General features: G+C 42.1%; 1 protein-coding gene across 1 annotated transcript in view; it reads right to left on the minus strand.

Moving 5' to 3' along the window:
* EIF2AK4 (eukaryotic translation initiation factor 2 alpha kinase 4) overlaps positions 1-23,240 on the minus strand; it is a 101,831-nt gene that overhangs the window by 23,252 nt on the left and 55,339 nt on the right. Inside the window, exons 16-27 of the mRNA XM_068966743.1 lie at positions 22,104-22,208; positions 20,001-20,058; positions 19,176-19,255; positions 15,099-15,200; positions 13,685-13,738; positions 10,717-10,953; positions 8,776-8,851; positions 8,106-8,227; positions 4,702-4,751; positions 3,630-3,798; positions 2,222-2,338; positions 440-505 (exon numbers count right to left, since the gene is read on the minus strand). Coding sequence (XP_068822844.1) covers positions 440-505; positions 2,222-2,338; positions 3,630-3,798; positions 4,702-4,751; positions 8,106-8,227; positions 8,776-8,851; positions 10,717-10,953; positions 13,685-13,738; positions 15,099-15,200; positions 19,176-19,255; positions 20,001-20,058; positions 22,104-22,208 — 1,236 coding nt within the window. The remainder of the gene's footprint in view (positions 1-439; positions 506-2,221; positions 2,339-3,629; positions 3,799-4,701; positions 4,752-8,105; positions 8,228-8,775; positions 8,852-10,716; positions 10,954-13,684; positions 13,739-15,098; positions 15,201-19,175; positions 19,256-20,000; positions 20,059-22,103; positions 22,209-23,240) is intronic.

A 23,240-nucleotide genomic window follows, 5' to 3' on the forward strand; every position in this document is an offset into this window, starting at 1 on the left:
CCTAACTGCCAGTGAGATTTTAGGAGTAGGTAATGCCCAGAAAAGCCAGAGCTATAATGCAGCTCTGAGGTGCTGGAAGACTAGGAGGTGGGGAGGCCTGTGAGGTGGAGCTGTGTGTCGCAAACGATCCTGAAGAATCTACTTCAGCAGAGGCCGAGCAGCGTGAGGCATGCTCGCAGGAGGCTCCACCGAGCACAGCCTTAGCAAGGAGTGTGAAGAGAAGGATATGGTGTCAGGAAAACACCATGGAGACGCATTCTTTGATCATGGCCCCGATTTCTCTTCCCCTAATTCCAGACGTTGCCATGGCAGCTACTTGAGGGAAAAACTGTCTGAGGTGGCGGGAAGCGCTGCTGCCTGACTGCAGTGAGAATTTGGCATTTTCTGGAATCACAGTGTTACAGGGACAGCCGTAATCACACCATTGAAAGATACTTACACTATTTGACGACAAGGATAGATTACAAAATTTAGCTTCCACTTCTCTCCTCGTCAGCTTTTCTGTCTAATGGAGAAGAAGGAGGTAACAATGAGAGTCACATTTGGCCGTGAACAAGGTACAGTGTCCAGGCTAATTCTGACAGGTGTATCCTTCATTTTGGACAAACTGCTCCTCATCACGAAAGATGGATTAACTGATTAAAGGACTTTTTTTCCCTCCACAATTCACATAAGCTATATAACTAACATTGTTTTAAAATGTGGGAAAGATTGAGGGTGAGAGAAGCGGGCAGAGAGGATGAGATGGTTGGATGGCATCACTGACTCAATGGACATGAGTCTGAGCAAACTCTGGGAGATAGTGAAGGACAGGAAAGCCTGGTGTGTTGTACTCCACGGGTCGCAAAGAGTTGGACACGACTGAGTAACTGAACAACAATTCCTGACAAAAAAGAATTAACAAGGGGAAAGCTGTACTTGCTGAATGGTGAGGTGACCCAGAGGAAGAGAGGCTTACCCAGGGGTGCTTATGCTAGAGTCAACTGATCCATATCCCCTAATGAAAGCCACGTGTGGACAGGCTCTGAGTGCCACCCCATGCTGCCAGGCAGCCTATAGAATATGAACAAGAGTGATGGGAAGCTCTCTGCACCATCCCTGGGCTTTCTGCCAGCCTCCCACTGACACTCTGTTCTATCTGTCCCTGCCAAACAGCAGCAGCACTTTGGGAGGAGAAAAGAAACATGAAGAAGCAAACAGTAAAGTCAGGACCCTTGATGTGTCCCAGGAAGATGAAATAAAAGCTGGTTGAGCTTTTTAGTGTACAAAAAACAGTCAACCATTACGAACTTCCCCAGCTTATCCTGTCTAAATTATAGGCTGTCTGGCACTGCTAGTGACTGTATCTTCTTGATGTTATTATAAAAATAATATTTAACATGAAAAGAAATTAGAAAAGATAAGGAAGGATTCACCTCCACCCCAGCACGCTAATATTTAAGATCTTCACTGTCCCTCCTTCAGGCTTTGCACAAATACCGGAGAGTAATAAATACAACGATGTGGCTAAATTCGGAAGGGCAATGGGAGGTGATGCTGCCCCAGTCTCACATAAATGAGGTGATAAATGAGGCCCCAAGAAAAGTCTAAACCAGTCTCCCCCAGTCTATAAATGACTTCACTGATAAGCTCAGACAGGCTGGAAGAATTATGGGCAGGACATAAGTCTTTCACTATCAAAACTAATACTCCCTTTCTTGGCCTCTCTAAAGGACAATAACAGTGCTTGTGAGATTAACTTAGGCAAGTTAATCTTCATAAAGGGTTTAGAACAATGCTTGGCACATATATTCTGAGCACAGTGCATGCTTAGTAAGGGCTGACTATTTTTAAACTTATTACAGGCAAGTATCAGGACCAATTAGTGATTTTTTTGCCTTAAGAAGCAAGTGAGTGAAGAAGTTTATTACCTTATCAATTAAATAAGATAATTCAATCTTCAGAAGTTACCCTTGCAAACAAACCATGGAGGTGTGCTACTAGGGACTAGTAGCACAAGGCTTAGTACAGGATAAAAGCTCAACCAATACTTGTTAACTATTGATAGAAAAACAAAAACAAAACTGTTGGTAGAATCAAAGCCATTGGTTCTTTTACCTCAGAGCAATGAGGGGAAGGAGATAAAATTCCCAAATCAGTTTTATGGTTACATCACTAAGAAAATTCTCATCAGCTATTATTATTATCCTTCAATATCAACTCAAAGGAATTAAATGCTTACCACAGCATCATACAGAATAACATAGACTTGGCTGAGTTTATCTTCTGGGATCCCACAGTGTAAGAGTATTGCTTTCAGTAACATGGTATGGTTCAAGTAAATACTGTAATTTCTTTCCTAGGATAGAGAAATTATTATTTTCATTATAAAAGCAACACAGGCACCTGACAAAATCTAGAATCTTATCCCTCATTTACCAAACTGACACAATGGAAGGAATGAATTTTAGCATATTGCCTTCTAGTTTACTTTTTCATATATATTCTTCTTACACTGTTGTGGTCAGAGTATAATATGTTAATAATTTAATCTTTATCATACACATCAGAAATACTTTCATCTCCAGCTACGTTCAAAAGCCTGAGCAAAGTGACACAGATTTCAAAGTGGGAGAAGACCTGGTTCAGTACTGACTGACCTATAAGCCCAGCTGGTGGAGTATAAGCGCACAGCCAAGGGCATTCACAGGGTGGTGAGCTGTGCGCTGAGCCAGGGGCAGTGGGCTGCACAGACAGTGGCCCTGAAAGAGCATCTCTGCCTGGAGGAAACAGCTGGCAACTGGCTTGTGGGTTCTCTCTCATGTGCTGTGAGAGCTGAGAAGAAAAGGTGGCTGGCCCATCAGGGAGGTTGCAGGCAGGCTCCCGGGCCCCCACTGCAGCTGGGTAGAGAGGTCTATCTGGACAGGGGTGCACGGTGACTGATGGGAGGCCGCCGTGGAGAGAGTAAGAGGGGCGTGCAGCGGGGATGGGGAGGGAAGGCCGAGGAGAGCAACCACTGAGCGCACAGGAGCCTCCGCTGGCTGGGGAGTCCACAGAGACCACACAAAGTGAGGCCAGTCGTTAAGTGCCTGGGCGGGACGTCCCTGGCAGGCCAGTGGTTAAGACTCTGGGCTTCTAATGGTGGGGGCTTGGGTGTGATCCCTGGTTGGGGAACTAAGGTCCCATATGCCAACGCAGTGTGGCTAAAAATTTTAAAAATTAAAACCTGTTGCAAATCAACTAAACTTTGATTAAAAAAAAAAGAGAGAAAATGCATTCCATGTAATCTAAAGCAATAAAATAATTAGTACATATTTTTTTAAAAAGAGCCTGGGCGTAGGAGGGAGCTGAGGGTTCCCAACATACTCAAAGAATCCTAGGACTCTTAGCTGAATTCCTCAAATTTTGGAATGCATGGAGAAACTATAGCTTCCCCACAACCAAAGAAACAAAAACAAAATTCATTCCTTTCTAGGCAGAGCTAAGAGCATGAGACGTCCCAAAAGCGACATGAAGTCTTCCCAGGGGCTTGAGTGGCAGTGTGATTCCCGGCCAGCACCACCTGAGGAGCTGCTCTATGGCCCCATGGAATCTGCTGAAGGACTCTGTCTAGCGGGATAACCTTGGGATGTTAGGGTCTGGGAAGGAACCTGAAGCGCTGGGAACTCCTGGATGATTTCGTAGATGGTGTAGATGATTTCAGCGGTGGGCAGCGAGCTATTGGTAGTAGAGGTGACAATATCAAATGCACACTCCAGAAGTTCTTTGGGATGAAATCGGTCCAATTTTCGAGGTCTGAACACACGTTCTATGCAATATCTGCGGAGAGAAGCCCGCATTTCTAAGGTCATTGCTTGCTGGAATTACATATGTGTAAGAGATTGTTGAATAAAAGAAATAATATGGAAAAATCAATCAGTAGTATGATTAAGAGAACAACATAAAGATAGATTTGCTTTGTATCTAGGTTCCAATTCCCAGTGTTGCCACTATTAAGCAATGGGGTTTATTTTTTTTTAAGTCTGAAATAGACATGAAATAACACAGAAAAACAAGTTTATCATAAGTGTTTGCTTTCTACACAGTGATGCCCACACTTTATGATTAGTAACTGTTTACTTGGAATTGAGAATAAAGGCATGTAAAAGAGCTTTGACTTTGTTTAGGAAAGGAGCTGCAAAGTCAGATGCCTCGCTGACATTGCTCCAATTTATGCAGATCTTGGTGTTTGCCCCTGTGGTATTTGAATGAAAACCTTTCCCCAGCGGTAAGTGCCTGGAGGTTCAGCACTCCTGCTGGGTTTCCTCCACTTCTCCACAAGCTGTTTTTATTCAGTTACCCGTGCAGGCAGTTTTCACACAGAGACCACCGGCCACTTGTCCTTTCAATTAAATTTTAAAAGGGGCCATCTGTGATCAAGAACAGCCAGATGTCTTTCGAAGCAACCATTTGTGACAGTACTTGGTCAAGTGGCTTGGGGACATTTAGAAGGCAGAGAAAAGACTGGGAGTCTCAGGCTGCCACCCAAATGCAACATTCCTACAAACAGGAGGACGCCAGTCTTGATCACAGAAAGGGGTACTGGCGCTGGGCTTTGTGACCATGTTCCAAGCTCAGTACTTTAAACTCCAGACACCTGACTGTGTAATGATCACAGTAGATGAAATACTCTTTTTGGGTTTCTTTCCCACATGCACCAAATGAACCCCCATTTTTTCTTACCGCTTTAAATTCAATATATTATTTCTCGCCACATATCTTGCAAAAGGAACCTGAAAAATAAAGTTTCAAAGGTCAGTATCAAGAGGTGCCGACCACTACTCCTTTTGTTTTTTTAACCTTTGAGTTGTAAGTCACATACCATAGAGTTCACCCTTTTAAAGTTTACAATTCAGTGGTTTTGAGAATGTTCACAAAGCTGTGCACTGCTCGCCACTCATACTCCTTGGAATGTTTCTGAGTTGGTCAGTCAGCAGCTGATCTCACTGCTGGATATAACACCAACCTTATTCGCTGTGGCATTTCTTAGGTTCTTAAGTTTGAGAAGAAAATCACTTTAGTGAAATATACTCTGCCAAATTTTATTCTGTGCAAGTTATGTGATGACCTGTGAATTTTTTTTTAAGTGTCACATAATACTGCAGTCAAAATGGGTATTACCTCTTACAAATTTCCTGACTTTCTCATAGATCTTACAGAAGAAATTCTTAATAACCACCCACTAATAATCACCACAGTTTATAAAACCATTACCAGATTGCTTCAAGAGATCTGACGTGGTATCATTAACTAATAGGTCAAATTCTCAAAGGGCAATTATTTTTTATTTGGGGGGATTTAATATATTTGCTCCCAGAAAGAAAGCTAATGTTTAACAATCTGCATTTTAATGTCCTAATGTCTAGACAATAAGGAGCCAGTTTTAAGTATAGTTATGTAAATATTTGCCCTTTTGTACCTTCTCTAACAGAGCCCAAATCTGATATGCTACCTACTCACCTCTCACTCAAAATAATCCCAAACCACCTGACTTACTGCAAAAGAAAAACTACATCCAAGGGCATACAAGGAATTTCCTCTTAAACCATAAAAGCAAAACACGTTCTTGCAATACACTGCAAAACATAGATATGAAAAAAAGACAATGTCCTGATTCCAGACCTCCCTCCAGAAAAATACAGCCAAAAGTTCAAGTTTTTGACACTTCAGTCTGGGGATACAAACAAGCTGATATGTGTCATTATTCACACGCATGTGGGAGCACTATATATATCTCAAACATACCAGGTACATTCAAATACCCATCTTTGTGTACATGCTCAGCTGTTTTTTTTTTTTAAGCTTTTTTCATTCTCTGTATAATAAAAATGGAATTCTTCAGTTCAGTAGCTCAGTTGTGTCCGACTCTGCGACCCCATGAACCACAGTACGCCAGGCCTCCCTGTCCATCACCAACTCCCAGAGTCCACCCAAACCCATGTTCATCGAGTCGGTGATACCACCCAACCATCTCCTCCTCTGTCGTCCCCTTCTCCTCCTGCCCTCAATCTTTCCCAGCCTCAGGGTCTTTTCAAATGAGTCAGCTCTTTGCATCAGGTGGCCAAAGTATTGGAGTTTCAGCTTCAACATCAGTCCTTCCAATGAACACCCAGGGTTGATCTCCTTTAGGATGGACTGGTTGGATCTCCTTGCAGTCCAAGGGACTCTCAAGAGTCTTCTCCAACACCACAGCTCAAAAGCATCAATTCTTCTGTGCTCAGCTTTCTTTATAGTACAACTCTCATATCCATACATGACCACTGGAAAAACCATAGCCTTGACTAGACGGACCTTTGTTGGCAAAGTAATGTCTCTGCTTTTTAATATGCTGTCTAGGTTAGTCATAACTTTCCTTTCAAGGAGTAAGTGTCTTTTAATTTCATGGCTGCAATCACCATCTGCAGTGATTTTGGAGCCCAGAAAAATAAACTCAGCCACTGTTTCCCCATCTATTTCCCATGAAGTGATGGGACTGGATGCCATGATCTTCGTTTTCTGAATGTTGAGCTTTAAGCCAACTTTTTCACTCTCCTCTTTCACTTTCATCAGGAGGCCCTTTAGTTCTTCTTCACTTTCTGCCATAAGGAATTATTAGGTAGTTAGATTAGGAAAAAGGAGTCCAGAATGAAGTGGCTAAAACACAAAGGGAAAAGCCCGTGAAAACAGAACAAAGGAAGGTCTGAGGACTGGAGTGAGAACCTCAGGTGAAACAGACAGCCCTCCTGGCTAGCCCAGTTTACACAGGGCAGGCTCGGGGGGAGGAGAAAAAACATATAAAAAGAGGAGCCAAAATTGAGCCTCTGGCTTCTCTTCTCTTTGCGTCTTTTGGGTCAGCCCGCCCTCATGCCTTGAGGGTGTATTTTCCTTTCCTTGCCAAATAAAACTGAGCTGTAACACCAAGCTATAACACTGGTCCGTCCATCACTTCAAATTTTTGCTGCGGCGAGACAGAACTGAGGAAATCACAACCTCCCCAAAAGAATCATATTACAGTTCCTTTGAAACATACTTTTTTTTCCAGCTAACAGGATACCATGGATATTCCTATGGATCAAATATAGATATGGATCTACCTAAATATATATGCATTTGACATTTTATCTCTTTAATATTCCATAATAAATTACTCAACCATTTTGCTGCTGATACAGTAGCAGTTTTCAGTTTTCAACCACCATGATAAATTGGAAATGGATGTCTTTTTAATATTTGTACACCAATGTGTTATTTCTTTAAATAAATCCCTCAAAGTGGGATTGCTAGCTCAAAGGGTGTAGTATATGCATTTACTTTATTAAATACATTCAGATTACTTTTCTAAAGGTTCAGCAACTTACATTCTCAGCAGCAATATATTAAAGTACCTATTTTCCTAAACTCTAGTCATCTGTGGGCATTAAAGATTTTTGCCAGTCTGAGAGGTGAAGTTCAGACACCTTTGCTTTGTGTTTCCTTATTAGTGAGGCTGAATATCTGTGAGAAAATTATTAGCCCTATGCATCTTCTCTTCAGAGAACTGCCTGGTTACAGCCTTTACTCATCTATCTACTTGTAAGTGCTTTCTGTACAAGAGGAATATTAAACCTCTTGCCTGTCACATGCATGTACAGTACAGATGGGCTTGCTAGCAGCCAGCACCCTGCGGGTGATCAACCAGTAAGCGTGCTGCTGTCAAAGGGAACCCTGGGGATAAGAAAGCAAGCATGAGCAGACTTCAGCACAGACACTTAGCAGTGACCCTTGCTGTTACAAGAATTCAACCGTTCTAGACATTAATGTATGGGAAATGTCTGGGTTGGCCAAGTGAGCCTGCTATGATCTCCTGGAGGAACTCAACACTGATGTGCAGATGTAGTACCTGCTTCTACATAAGCACTAAGGTGGAGGCACACACGGTCAAAGGTTTACCATGATGCTCTCATGATGCTGTCACCCTGATAACTCTCTTAAGATTAAGTTTCCTAGAGGTGACATTAAGAAAATAAGCCTGGGGGCAAGAATGATTGGTGGGGCTATTCCTTTAATATGATACCAGCCCTGGGACCAGGCATGGCACCCACACTGTCAGCAAAGTCTGCCAGCCTCACCCGCAGGTCGAAAGGCAGCATCACCAGCATCCCACTGTGGTCCATGAATAAGGCAGCTTCGTTGTGCTCATAGATTTGTCTGTTTCGGGGAAGCAGCAGTGGGGTACACAACTGGACAGCTCCTATACCAAATGAGAAAAAATAACTGGTCACTGTTTCTCATGCTTTCCAGAGACATAAATTAAAACAAACACAAATGTGACAGTTAAGAATCTGCCACTGGGACTGTTGAAATCACTTTATCTTCAATTCCCTAGGTTTACTAATGGAAAGCTCATCTAAGGTTAAGTTTGTTAATTTAGTCACATTTCCTTTTTTTTTTTTGGCTGCACCACACAGCTTGCGGAATCTTAGTTCCCTGATCAGGGATCAAACCCAGGCCCATGGCAGTGAAGGCACTCAGTCCTAATCACTGGACTGCCAGGAAATTCCTTAGTCATATTTCCGACTCCACAAACCAACTATATTTTAGCATCAAGGTTATAATACTCAAATCTGTCTCCCCTCCACAAGCTGAATTATAAAAATAAGCTTAAACATCACGGGTGTCAAATGAGTGTAACTGAATTTAAAAGTTAAGCATGGCTGCACCCAAGTCCATTAACATGACTTTCTGAAGAGGAAACAAAACGTCTTTTGAGAAGGCCCATGTTTTTAAAAGACGACATACCGTGTCTTTTGAAGATGCGGATGATGGTTTCACACACGTGCTGCTGTATCTTGGCTGTGCGGATGGAGAAGCTGCCCTAGAACATGACCAATTCAAGTGTCATTGAAGCCTGATCAAAGGGATCGCCCAAAATATCTTTCTGTGGCTTGTCGTATGCATTATACTACTTACTCCCAAGATCACAAAACAGATCTCAACGAGTCACTCCTCTTTTGAACATATTCAGGAAAGGAGAAAACCACATGTTTTGCAACATGGCCTATTTTGGGAAGGCTTCCTCAGTTCAAAGTCCAAGCTCTCAGCAACGGTGATGTGTGCCTTTCAGAGACAGCTAGTCCTACACACAACTCTCCAAAAGGACTTTCAGAGATACTGTGGCAGTCAAACATCTAACAGCATCAAACCCCCTCCCACAGACTACAGTATTTCATAGTGGGCCTCTTGAAAGCTACATGGCATTTATATATTTTGTAAATAACTTTCTTTTTCATTTTTTCTTATAATAAAAGTAGCACTATTTCACTACAGAAAATTTATTAAAGACAATACAGAAGCAAAAAACCAATAATTAAAAAGTCAACCGTAATCTTGTAGATATCTAATATACCAGTGAAGAAAAACCACTTAGCCCCTGAAATCTATACTGATCTTCCACAAACCTTACCAGGACTTTCTGCTACTCTTCAAATTCTATTTTAAGCATATGGAAATGTATACAGAATATAACAAATATCTATTATTAACTCACCCAACTTTATAAAATTTTAACATTTTGCTATACTGTTTCAGACTGTTTTTGCTTTTAAGAAAGAAAATGTTGAAGTCTCCCAAACCTGCTTGTGCTTCATTCAGAAGCCACCTGATGAGCTTTTAAACTGAGATTCTTTTTGTTTATGTATTTATTTGGCTGCAGTGGGTGTTAGTTGAAGCTCTCAGGATCTTAGTTCCCTGACCAGGGACTGAACCTGGACCCCCTGCATTGGGACCATGGAGTCTTAAACACTGACCGCCAGGCAAGTCCCTGAACAGAGATTCTTGAAGTGCTTCACACTTAGACTCCAAGTCACTGTACTGGATGTAGGTCCTGAGCCTCTGTGTTGTCAAAGGGCCTCACAGGTGACTTTCGCGTACAGCCAGTATTGGGAGCTGGCTATTTAACCTGGATCTGAACTGGTTTTTTCAGCACTGGCATCTGGGCCAGGGCTTGGTCTCTGAAAGCACCACTTCTTACCCTCTTTGGTTAGGGGGTGGATCAGGAACTCCTACAAGTGGTTAAAAGTGTGGCTCTTCCTAGAATAATGCCCACACACACATTTTGCATATACAGACCTCAAACTAAGAGCTTATGCTGGACCAGGACCTACGGTATAGCACAGAGAACTATAGTCAATATCTTATAATTGTCGTCAGTGGTTAAGTTCTGTGTGACTCTTTGTGACCCCGTGGACTGTAGCACACCCGGCTCCTTTGTCTGGTGCCATCTCCTGGAGTTTACTCAAATTCATGTTCATTGAGTCAGTGATGCTATTTAACCATCTCATCCTCTGCCATCCCCTTCTCCTTTTCCTTTCAATCTTTCCCAGCATCAGGGTCTTTCCCAATGAGTCGGCTCTGCATATCAGGTGGCCAAGGAACTGGAGCTTCAGCTTCAGCAACAGTCCTTCCAGTGAATATTCAGGGTTGATTTCCTTTAGGAAACAACCTATAATAAAACCTATAATAACCTATAATAGAAAAGAATCTGAAAAAGAATAGATAGATATAGCTGAATCACTTTGTTGTATACCTGAAACTATTACAATACTGTAAATCAACTATGCTTCAATTAAAAAAAAGAGAGAATTTATGTTGGAGGCATTAAAGGAACCCAGGAAAATTCAGGAATGGACTCGATCCTTTCGTAGAGCAGGTAAAGCTCTTTCAAGCCATGGCTCACCCCACCTTCAGTATGTCACTGTCGTAGGTGTAGTCGATGGCAGGGGAGACGCGCTGGGCGAAGATCTGGCCCATCATGGTGCGGTAGGCCTTCCCGTCCACGTTGGCCAGGGTGTGGTGCAGCACCTCGTGCAGCTCTGATTCCTCCATCTGGGGCGGGGGCAGCAGCTCACTCTTGAGCAGTTCTGTGGCCGTGGGCCGCTTCGCCGGATCGTGGTTCAACAGCCAGGAGATGACAGATTTCTACAATGCAATACTGGGGATGGGATGCGATGGATGGTGCTCGGGAATTCTCCCAGCAAGCTGGTGGTTGGTTCAGGTCCTAAAGGACACACTTCTTCCCCTTAGATCATCCATTTTAGTTGGTATTTCTGAAATTTCTGAATTTGTCATTTCCCCCCAATAGTTCATTATGGTCATAGGATTGTACAACAAGGTAATATTAATATAATATCTTTCCTAAAAGGTAGAGGCCCTTTTTGTACTTCACTGTTATAAAGGACCAAAAAACCTTCAACAAAGACATAGAAGCAAAAGTTAGGCCTTCTAAACACACTGTATCTAAAATACAGCTTTTTTTGGTACAGTTCTTGAACCAGACAAGATACGAGAACATAAAACAAGTTATTTTTAGGTGCCTAATTTTAGTAGAAAATATAATGCTTAAGAGCTGCCGGAATCCCTAAATCAGTAGAAAATATCTTGTTTTTATGGTATCTGTATTCATACCATTCCCTTGAATTCTCTTCTGTTACTCATTTATTATACTTTCATAGCTACTACCTAATTAAGCAGGGAACTATTTGAAGATACTATAGTTCCCTGCTTAAACCTTTGAAAGGCCCCAGAATGATTCTGTAATTCTCTTGTTCATAAGGAGTCAGAAGAATACTTGAGATCAGAAAACCTCAATATAGATGAATCTCATTAAGCATCTTTAATTACATATCTTTAAAATACCCTCCCCCATAATCCTTAACCCTGGTTGAGGCTAGAATTAAAAACACAGGTAATTATTTTTCATATAAAGAAAGGAACTGATGTGATATAACTTTATGAATATATATGTTAAATTAAACTGGTAAAAATAATATCCTATTCAGCAAAATCAACAGTAATACTTAATTTCTGTATGTGGCAATAACTGTTATACTCAGTCAATAAGCATTTTCTATGCTGCCTTCTTGCAGATAAAAAGCAACAATGTGACATGGGAGGCAGCAGTGGCAGTGGCTGCCATGGTTAAGTTTATACGTTTTATAAGGTTAAGTTTATATATGGTTATATATGGATAAGTTTATACATCCCCAGTGCAAATGCTCCAGGGTGCCCAGTAAGTCCTTGTGCTAGGAGGACAATCACTGTCTTGAGAAATGGTGTGTATAGCTGTGCTTATGCCTGCAGTTTAACTACACCACCACAGAAGCCACCATGTGGGAATACTGAATAAGACTGACCTCATTACAGGGAAATGCTATGATCTGAGTGTTTACTTATGATACCCTAAAAAACACAGGGAACAACTCAGTTCAGGTCAGTGATAGCTAGTAAAAGAAGGAGAAACATGACTCAATGTATTTTTTCATGTATGCTCAGTCACTCAGTCATGTCCGATTCTTTGCAGCCCCATGGACTATAGCTTACCAGGCTCCTCTGTCCATGGGACCTCTCAGGCAAGAAAGCTAGAGTGGGTGGCTGCTTCCTCCTCCAGGGGATCTTCCTGATGCAGGAATCAAAACTTGTGTCTTCTTCATCGGCAGGAAGTTTCTTTACCACTGAGATACCTGGGAAGCCACTTTCTAATGGTTCTAATTCAACATTTGAGGCAGAATGGGTCCCTCGAACCATAAACAAATGTCATATGTTAAATGCTACCAAATTATAGGATGTTTGTGCCAATATAAAATAAAGGATATTTAATATCTCTATTTTACAGGGGAGGAAAATTAGTCTAAAAAAGTTAAGTCCATCCAGATACAAAACCAATAATCAAAAAATAGCAAATTAATGCAATATTCTAGCTAGGTTTCTGTTCTCAACATTAAAATTTAAATAAGGGATTCTGCCGTGATTATAATTGTTAAGAAATCAGTTTAAGGAGTAAACTTCTACATGATGAGAGTATTAACCATGGAAGGTTCCTCTAAGACAAACAGCCAGCACTAACAAGAAAGGCACACCAGAAGCACTATAATAAATTCACTAATAATTATTCCTTCATATTAGCCAGATGCTAATAATTCACTATGACATACATATACTACAGGGGCTTCCCAGGTTGCGCTAGTGGTAAATAGCCCACCTGCCAATGCAAGAGATGTAAGAGATACGGGTTCGATCCCTGGGTCGGGAATATTCCTTGGAGGAGGGTATGGCAATTCACTCTAGTGTTCCTGTCTGGAAAACCCACAGAGAAGTCTGGTGGGCTACATTCTATAGGGTAGCAAAAAGTCAGACACAACTGAAGCCAACTTAGCAGGCACGTGCGTGTACACACACACATGTATTTATAGTATGGAGGAAAAATTATTTTGTTTAAATTACTGTATCATCTAACTGTTTAGTCTTCCCCTTTACAATATAAGCTACTTTAACCAATATAAGACAGGACAAAATTACAGTTTTAAAATGTATTTTCTTTTTCTTAAAGTTTCAAGCTTAATCTCAAACAATGAGCTGTAAGAGCATTCTCTTTTTTCAATAGCTAACCCAAAGGTCCAAACAGTACTTCAAAAGCATGATGAATCACAAAAAAGAACCCTGTAGTTTGTTAATTTTCTATGCCAGCCCTTGGCATTTTTACAGTGTTTTTCAAGTCTAAACACATTTTAAGTACTCCATCTTTTGATATTTTCCCCCCACGTTGTTCCCATGACACAAGAGAATGAGTGGCAGAAGATTACTAATTGAAGAAGAAAAATAGTAATTAAAACTCCAGAGTGAGAACACAGTAATTAAAGTATCAGAAAATTACCTGCTTTATATGCTCTCCATCATCAAAGTCTTCTGGAAACTTAGGTGAAGTGGGCTAAAAAAAATATTGTATTCAAATCAGCTAGTGCTTGGCAGACTGCCACATTTTCACAATAAAATGTGAAAGCATTTTATTCACCAGAGGTAAGAAAATCAAATAAAAGAAATGAAAGTTTGCTAACAAGGGGAGATGGACAAGAAACTCATCTTGAAACCCAATGTCCATCCTTCCAAGGAGATGCGTTTTAACTCTAACTTCACGCAAATGACAGCCTAGGTGACAGAAAGCACCTCATTTGAGAACAAAGTATTTTAGCATCTAAGGGCTTCAGAGAAAGACAAGAGCAACCTTATTAAACGAACAAGGGTAAAAGTACAAACCGGTCAACACAGAGTAACAGAAAACCAACATGACAATCTCTACCCACCCCCTCAAATTTCTCACCTCTCTGGTAAATAAGACCTCAGTCATAACATTAACCTGGCAGTTGAGATATTCTTGAAATGAGGCAACAAACATGAATTTTACACTAAAGAGAGGCACTTCACCAATGACATAATCCTCGAAGAGCACTCCAAGTCAAGGCAAGGACACAGTAATCACTTTGTTTCCTCTGATACATGATGAACATAGCTGCCCACGCCGTCCTGGCAGTTGAACTATCAAACTCCTTCCTGAGATACCTCACAGGGTATTCTTAGTCACGCTGTATGTGATTAATACCAACAGACATGCATTCTTGGTTCTGCTCTAGGAAGGAGGAGGAAGATTCTCCATCTCTCTTACACAGGAATATGTGAACCTCAATCTCCCTCACTTTAACCTTATTCTCCCCTCATCTTAATGCTGATGCCCATGGGCACCCTTGACCTCACACACGCCAACATTCGTCCCTTTTAGTTTGGGAAGAGGCAGGAATCAAACCCAAGAAGACTGAGGGAGATCTCATTGTGAAAAAAATTCAAGTGGCTGATTTTTACTCCAGACCCCACTTACCTTCTGGTCATAGTGGTATTTTTTAGGCATTACTATATCCAGTACATTCAGCTGGAACCTTTTAATTTCTAGATCTAAATATCTGCTATCCTTATAACTCCTTCCCATTGCTGTAACTATATTGATATTATGCAAAATTTTTAAATCCCTTTGTTTTAAAATCAAGAGGAAATCTCAAAATATTTTCAAAAGGATAACCTAGCAATATCTCCAAAAATAAATCAATTTGGGGTAAGTTTTTTATCATTGTAAGTGGATAAGCTGAGATGAATTTCCATTTACTAGAAAACAGAAAATTACAGCAGGACCACCCCTTTCTATATTATAAATAACAGATAAACACCCAGCACTGAATTCTAATGTCCATACTAAGATTCAGGTTACTGGAAGTGGAGGCACTAAAACATCTGATACATACATCTCTGAGCTGGTTGAGAACAAAGATTCTTTCTGAGGCTGTGACCATGGGGTGATAGGACATCTCAAAGAAGATAATCCCCAGGCTGAAGAGATCCACTTTCTGAGGAGGAAAAAGAATTACATTTAGAGCCTAGATATGAAAGCATAATCCAACAGGGAATTAGAGGATGAGCACTGTTAGATGGGATAATGTTCACCTAAGTGAAAAATTAGCCATACGAGAAAAAAATTCACTCTGTCCTAAAAAAAAAAACAAATCTGTAAGTATAAAATATAGATGGGATTTTTATATTTAGATGATAAAATATTTGGGACGACTTCAACATTTTTCTTAAAAATTGGTTGTAACTGGTTCAGCCCTACCCACAGACATAGATAACCCCTGGCCACACATTGAGAATAATTATTACAGAGCAAGGACAACTGACATCTTTAAAAGAGTCAGCTTTGTATCTTTACAGGGCTTCTGCAGTGGTTCAGTGATAAAGAATCCACCTGCAATGATGCAGATATGGAGACACAGATGCGCTCCCTGGGTCAGGAAGATTCCCTGGAGTAGGAAATGGCAACCCATTGCAGTATTCTTGCCTGTAAAATCCCCTGGACAGAGAAGCCTGGTGGGCTGCAATCTATGAGGACCCAAAGAGTTACGACTGAGCAGCTAAACAACACAACAACAAAACTGCATTTTTATTGATCATCTCAAAAGGGAAACACAGCACAATCTGCATCTGACAGCAAGTATCAGCTATTGATTGCAAAGCCATACTGATGAGGACAGAAGCACAGCACGACAGAAAGATCGCGTGACAAATCCCCACAAAATAGGGAAGTACAAGTAAAGAAGGCAAAAGGCAAGTCAGTGCAGAGTCTCAGGTAGGCAGCTGCCAAGGGGAAGAGGATGTTTAGAAGGTCCTGTGCCTGTGGCAGCCGAGCACAAACAGGCCGAGACTGCTCATGGTACACTGCACACAGGCACAGAAGCTGTTTCCAAGGAAAACTTGAATGCAGTTGGACTCAAGAATTAGCAGGAGAGCCTCTCCAACCGGTGACCTCCAAAGTCTTAAAAACAAACACTCATCGTGTCATTTCCTACACATTAGCTGTAGAAAAATGTGGAATATACAGAAAAGCACCAAGAATAAAATAGCAACCATCCATAACTCCATTGCCTAAAGAAATTTACTACTGATGGCTAAGATATGCCCACTTTATGCCTTTAAAAAAAATATCTACACACACACACACACACACGCATTAAAACTAGAACCACAGTGTCATCTGTAACTTTTACTCTCCTAACACAAATGAATATTTTAATACTATAATGTCATTTTTCTAAAACGTGATTTCAATGACATATTCAATTACATGGAAGCCCCATAATTTAACCAGTTCCCTACTTTTAAACACTTACGATTCCGCCCTGTTATAAACAACACTGTGACAGACGTCTTTCACACTAATCTTTCTGGATGTCCCTGGTTGTTTCCTTAGGATACATTTCAAAAGGTGGAAGAGGGCTAGGCCAAAATCCTTTCAAGGATTCCATTACCCTCTTGCAGGCTAAACTGGAGTGGTGACACTATAGGTGCCTCCCTCCCTCAGGATGGGCATGTCCACCTCTACACACCCTCATCCTCGCCTGGTATCTGGAGGTCTCCTTCAACTCACTGCCTGGTGCTCTCGTCAGAATCAAAACCCACACTAGAGTTGCCACCGCAAGCTTGAAAACACGCTTTGATGCAGACTGCCTGCTTCGTGTGTTTTAAAAATTTACCTCTGTGGGTCTTGGCCTAAGTGATTTCAGCCAGGCTCAAGCTTTTAAATCCCATCTGTGTGCTGGTGACTCTCAAATTTATACCCCTGACTTTGACCTTTCTTCTGAACTTGAGTCTTCTTTTTAAAAAAATATTTATTTATTTGACTGTGCAGGGTCTTTAGTTGCAGCATGTGGGCTTTTTTAGTTACAGCATGTGAACTTTCACTTGCAGCAAGCAGGATCTACTTCCCCGGCCAGGGATCGAACCTGGGCCCCCTGCATTGGGAGCCCCGAGTCTTAGCCACTGGACCATCAGGGAAGTCCCTGAACTTGAGTCATGAGTCTTCAGCAGCAGACTGGACCTCACCAATAGGATTTCTCATCTGGCATTTCCTTCTTAACGTGCCCCAGGCAGTTTTCTTTGCCATTGTCTCCTCCACCTCCCATGTCGTTCTTCAGGGTTCCTAGGCTCAGTCAACTACCCTTCCCCTAGCCGCTCCAGGCAGAAAGCTGAGTATTGTCCTGTTTCCCTTCCTTTTCCTCACCCAACACCCACTCCATTAAAAAAACCTGTCACTTCCCCTCCAATGTGCATCTCATATCTGCATACTTCAGAGATATCACTTTGGTGACAAAGGTCCATATAGTCAAAGCTATGGTTTTTCCTGTAGTCATGTACGGATGTGAGAGTTGGACCAGAAAGAAGGCTGAGTGCCAAAGAATTGATGCTTTCAAACTGTGGTGCTCGAATAGACTTTTGAGAGTCCCTTGGACAGCAAGGAGATCAAACCAGTCAATCCTAAAGGAAACCAATCCTGAATAATCATTGGAATGACTGATGGTAAAGCTGAAGTTCTAATACTTTGGCCACCTGATGCGAAGAGCTGATTCATTGGAAAAGATAATGATGCTGAGAAAGACTGAGGGCAGGAGGAAAAGCGGGTGACAGAGGATGAGAGTGTTAGATGGCATCACTGACTCGACTGACATGAGTTTGAGCAAACTCTGGAGATAGTAAAGGACAGGAAAGCCTGGCGTGCTGCAGTCCATGGGGTTGCAAAAAGTCGGACATGACTGAGCGACTAAAACAGCAAACCCGGTGTCTACTGCCACCGCTCGTCCTAGCTCAGCCGCCCATCTGGATTTCTGCAAGGCGTCCGGCAGCAGGTGGAATGAACTCTCTCACTCGAGATGCTTCAGGGGCTGCCTGTGCTCACTCCTTATCATGTCCATGCTGGCCCTGCATCACCTGCCCCTGGCGTTCCCCCCAGCTTTGCTTCGTGCCTCTTGCCCCCATGGCTCACCTTGCTGTAGCCAGTCTGACATTCTTTGCGACTGTCCTAAGTGCACCACGCCATGCCAGCTCTCACCCATGCTAACACACTTCTCTCTGAGGTGCAATTTCCCCTGCTTATCCCTCTCCCCTCAGAGCCAAGCTCCAGGCCCCAACTCTTGTGACTTCTCCCTCTTTTCCTCTTTTATCAGGACAGCTGTCCTCTCGGAGAGGCTTTCTGTAATCAGTCAACCTAAGGACGATGCTCCTTATTGTCCTCTGGTCACTGGATCCCATTTCTTTTCTTCTTAGCTCTTACATAGTTTATGATTTAAGAATTTTTACTTGTTTCGTTCATCCATCAGTGGACAAGGCCCCTGAAGGCTGGAAAAAGATGTCTTATTAGTTGATTGCGTTGTTCCCTGTGTTCCCAGGGCCTGGCCCAGGGCCAGTTAGTTTAAATCTTTAGATGGACAGAAGGCCTGTAAGCTCCTTGGCAGCAAGAGTGCCAGCTTCAGTCACTGTCTTTGGGCATCACATGTCCTACCTGGAACAGTCACTCAACGGATGCAAGATACAGACTTGGACTGCAAGGAGATCCAGCCAGTCCATCCTAAAGGAAACCAGTCCTGGGTGTTCATTGGAAGGACTGATGCTGAAGCTGAAGCCCAATACTTTGGCCACCTGATGCGAAGAACTGACTCACTGGAAAAGACCCTGATGCTGGGAAAGACTGAAGGCAGGAGAAGAAGGGGACAACAGAGGATGAGATGGTTGGGTTGCATCACCGACTCGACAGACATGAGTTTGAGCAAGCTCCAGAAGTTGGTGATAGACAGGGAAGCCTGGCATGCTGCAGTCCATGGGGTTGCAAAGAGTCGGATACGACTGAGTGACTGAACTGAACTGACAGACTGAATGAACGAATGTTTCCCGCTTTCTCAGCTGGTAACTGAACCCCGAGCGCTGTGATCTTCATACTCTTTCTTTTCTCTCTCTCTCTCAATCTTTCCTTTTCCCCGCAAAGCTGCTTTTTTTACCTGGTTGTATGCAGATTTGGTGCTTCCTTGGACCTCAGGGCTTACATATAAAGCAGTGCCAACCATCCCAGTCAAATGACCTGCAGGGAAGAAGGCAGGGAAAAGGTGTCTAATAACAGGACTTAGAGATAAGGCAAATTTTTATTTAAAAAAAAGTTTCTTAAGAGAGAGACACAGACTGTTGACACTATTCACAGGAAGCAGCAGCATACATTTCACCAAGCTGTTAACCCTGAATCGTGGCCGGCCGGCCACATACCTTGGCTCTGCTGTGGTAAAGGGGCAGTGCCAGGCAGGAAGATCTCAGACAGGCCAGGTCATGAAGTAATCTCCCATTACCACCTGGGGTCAAAGTATAACTGCTTGCCCACAGAATCAAATTATTCTAATTGAAGCTCTAGTTTCTTAAGAGTCCTCAAGAACATCAATATAGTGAAGAGGGGAAAAAAATTAAAGAATGTTCATAATTTTGTTAACTTAATGAATAATTATAATTTGCTTTAGAATAAAATCTTTACAAATGAAAAACAGGTTTCAAATTGAGAAATTTTATACTGTATTTCATATTTAAAATTGTCTTGTTAAGTATTCTTATCACAAAATTGGTAATGATAATAGTAATAAGTAAGAAGGCAGGGAGAAACTTGGAGGTGATGGATATGATTATGGTGATGTTTTCTAAGTGCGTATGTACCTCAAAAGGCCTCAAGCTGTATACATTACATATGTATAGCTTTTTGTATGTTAAAAAAAAAAAGGGAAAAAAGGAAATTTTGTGGACTGCTTATTAACACATGAATTAAATACACAGTCTTCTGGATTTACCTGAAGGGTCTGATTTAATCATCTGATCTCCTGATGTGTCATCTTGTTTGCCGTCAGCCTAAAAATATAAGTAAGCCAAATATCAAATTAAAATATTATTCCACAGGAATGGATTATCACTTCTAAATGAAGACTGAATAAAAAAATACTACAAAGAATCCAGGACAACAGTAATAATGCTTTTCTGAGCTATGTATTTTTTTTAGTTCAGTTAGCCTACTAACGTAGGGCTCACTAGAAACCCAATGAGGTCAAGGAGAGGGGCAATTCACCCAGACCTCCTTCATGGCAGAACCCCTTAAAGTTTACCAAAACTAATTTATTTTCATATTTCAAAACAGAATCTATTTACTGGAGTTAAAGAAGACTAATAACAACAAACTCACTTTCTAACTTCCCACTGTTATTACTTTATTCACTCTTCTCTCCCAGAGGCCGGTCACCAAATGTATCCCTCCAGAGCTGTGAATACCTCTTAGGGAGCCTCACCTCCTCCACTACATCTGTGACAGTGCTGTCTTGCATTAACCCGAATCACTATTTTTCTCTCATCACTCCGTGGATTCCTGTTATAAGCACTGCCACGGATAACAACAGCTGTAACATTTTCAGAGCAGGGCACTGCTCCAGGGTTCACCTAAATTCTTATTTTATTGTGGTGACAACTCTGAATTCAGTACTTACCTTAGGCACATGTTTTAGAAAAGATGCTAGGAAGCTAAATAACTTACCCATGGCTTCTGGCCCAGGCAGCGGGCATCCAGAGCCTGAGCTCTCATCTACTTCATGTGCATGTGGTCAGTCGCTCAGCTGTGTGGGCTCTTTGCTACCCCATGGACTGTAGCCTGCCAGGCTCCTTGGTCCATGGAATTGCCCAGGCAAGATACTGGGGTGAGTTGCCATTTCCTTCTCCAGGGGATCTTCCCGACCCAGGGATTGAAATTGTGTCTCCCATTTTCTGCATTGGCAGGCACCTGGGAAGGCCCCCTTATAGGGGAGGCCCTTATATACTAAAGGCCGACAGACATAGACTAAATGTCTGTCTATAGATGAAAGCTGACAGACACTGACCGTCTATAGACTAAAGCCGAGACATCAAATTAAATTCGTTCGTTTGGTCTTAGCACTCTTTGAATTCACCGCCGTGCTGGTCAGGACCACGTCCTTACTGTCCCCCTTCCACTTCCTCCCTCTCTGTTCCTTCTAATGTCACCTTCTAATTTAGCCCTTTGGTCCTTCTCACTATTAATCTCTTCCTCTGACCACCCTTAGAATTAACTGTGTTTACCACAGACTTTGGTGCCTTAAGCTCTGGCTCGTGATGTTAAGTAAAACTCTTCCCCTAGTGTTCAATCACCTGCAAGAATCCCCAACCTTAAGCCATCTTCTTTCATGGCTCCCCTACACCCTCACAGTTTCAACCAACCAGACAACAGGCTGGCCTTCAACAGTCATGTCTGGTTACCCCAGGGCCTTTGCTTATGCGGTTCTTTTCCTCTGGAACCCCTGACTCTGGTGTCACCAGGCCCTGCCCTCGATCCCAGCCTACTGGACTTTCAGGCCCATATGAGATGTTCTTTTCTCTGTGCAGTGTTTCTTTATCCTCATAACCATATGTAAATTTTCACTGTCTTTTAATCTTATATGACTATTTCACTTATATTGTTTTAGCTTTGTTAAACTATAATGTTGTGAATAACATTAATACTTTCTGACTTATGCTGTCTAGAACTCATTCTCCTGATGTTCCATGGTTTTTAAGTCTTATTTCATTAAGTTAAAAGTCCTTGGAGTGTAAAACATCTTGCTCAGTGTCTGGCATGGTAGACCAAGACACCAAATCATTTCATAAAGTATTATATGCCTTTGCCCTAAACATCACCCACTAACTAATAATTGTATGTCTCTCAAGAGGAATGCACTCACTAACACATATTCACAATCTCAAAGTCTGCAAGATAATTTACAGCCACTCCTTCAGACTTGTATACTTCCCGGGGATCACACAGCAGAGTTCAGGGAACTCATGAGAATGTTAGAAGACAGGATAATCGAGGCACATGCATTTGTTTTTAGGCACACTTGAATAAAAAAAATACTCACAGTAAAGGCTAGATGGTCGGTGGCCAAACCAAAATCACCTATTTTGACGTGGTCATCAGAATCCAAAAAAATGTTGACAGGCTTCAAATCTCGGTGAATCATTCCCTGATAGAAGAGAGCAAAGAAACCAACAATACTTTTTCCTAAGAACAGCTTATATTTTTCCTGTTTCCTCATTTAAAAGGATGACCTAGTGATAAAAACCGGGTGAGGCCATCTCCTGCAGACCATGCTAGTCTAGGCTGGCTGACCTCTGCCACCCTCTCCCAGTCAGCCTGCTGCTGGTCCTGAACAGGTCTGATCCCAACGGTTCCCTTCGGCATCCCTCTATCAGACTTTCAATGATCCTTCTCTCTGCTGTATCTTGTCTCCCTGTTCTGGTCAGGGAGACAAACACCACTTTTATTTCTTCCTCTATTTATAAACTGGACATCTGGAAATTAAGCGTCCTGCTCTTTTATATTATATAAATATAGTACAGTATAAACATTTTAAGGTTAAAGAAACTTGAGGAACGGGGGGAAGAAAACATATTTATGCTAATGCATTAGAGAATCTCATGTTTAAAATGTAAGCTGCGTTTCATCCTGAAGCTAGGTCCATTAGCATTTACGTCATGATGACAATTCCTAGTTTTAAAGTGCCATTTTATACACCTGGCAAGCTATGTTCTCAGTCTCATCTCTTGCTAGATGACTTTCTGGTTTTCCATGTTCCTAGGAAGGGCAGCACTGAGTCAGAATCACACACCTTGGCATGAATCAATCATGCTCTCACTTTCTCTAAACCACTCGGGGAAGCATGCTCCCCTTCCCTACTTGTTCAAGTATTACCACCTAGCCCAGAGGCTGGCAAACTTTGTCTGTAAAGGGTCAGACAGCAAGTCTTCCAGGTTTCACGGGCCACACAGGCTCTGGCACACCTACTGCACTGTGCAGCAGCAGCGCAGGCCCAGCCACAGGCGCCACTTAAACCGTCACGGCCACGGTCCAGCAAAACGTGACTAAGGGACACACATCTGAATTTCACGGAATTGTCAGGTGTCATGAGATGTTACCCTTCTTTCAATCTTTTTTACAACCGCTTAAAAATGTAACAGCCATCCTGAGCCCACAGGATGAACAGAAGTGGCTAGGG

This window comes from Capricornis sumatraensis, chromosome 2, assembly GCF_032405125.1.
Source record: "Capricornis sumatraensis isolate serow.1 chromosome 2, serow.2, whole genome shotgun sequence".
Classification (NCBI taxonomy): domain Eukaryota; kingdom Metazoa; phylum Chordata; class Mammalia; order Artiodactyla; family Bovidae; genus Capricornis; species Capricornis sumatraensis.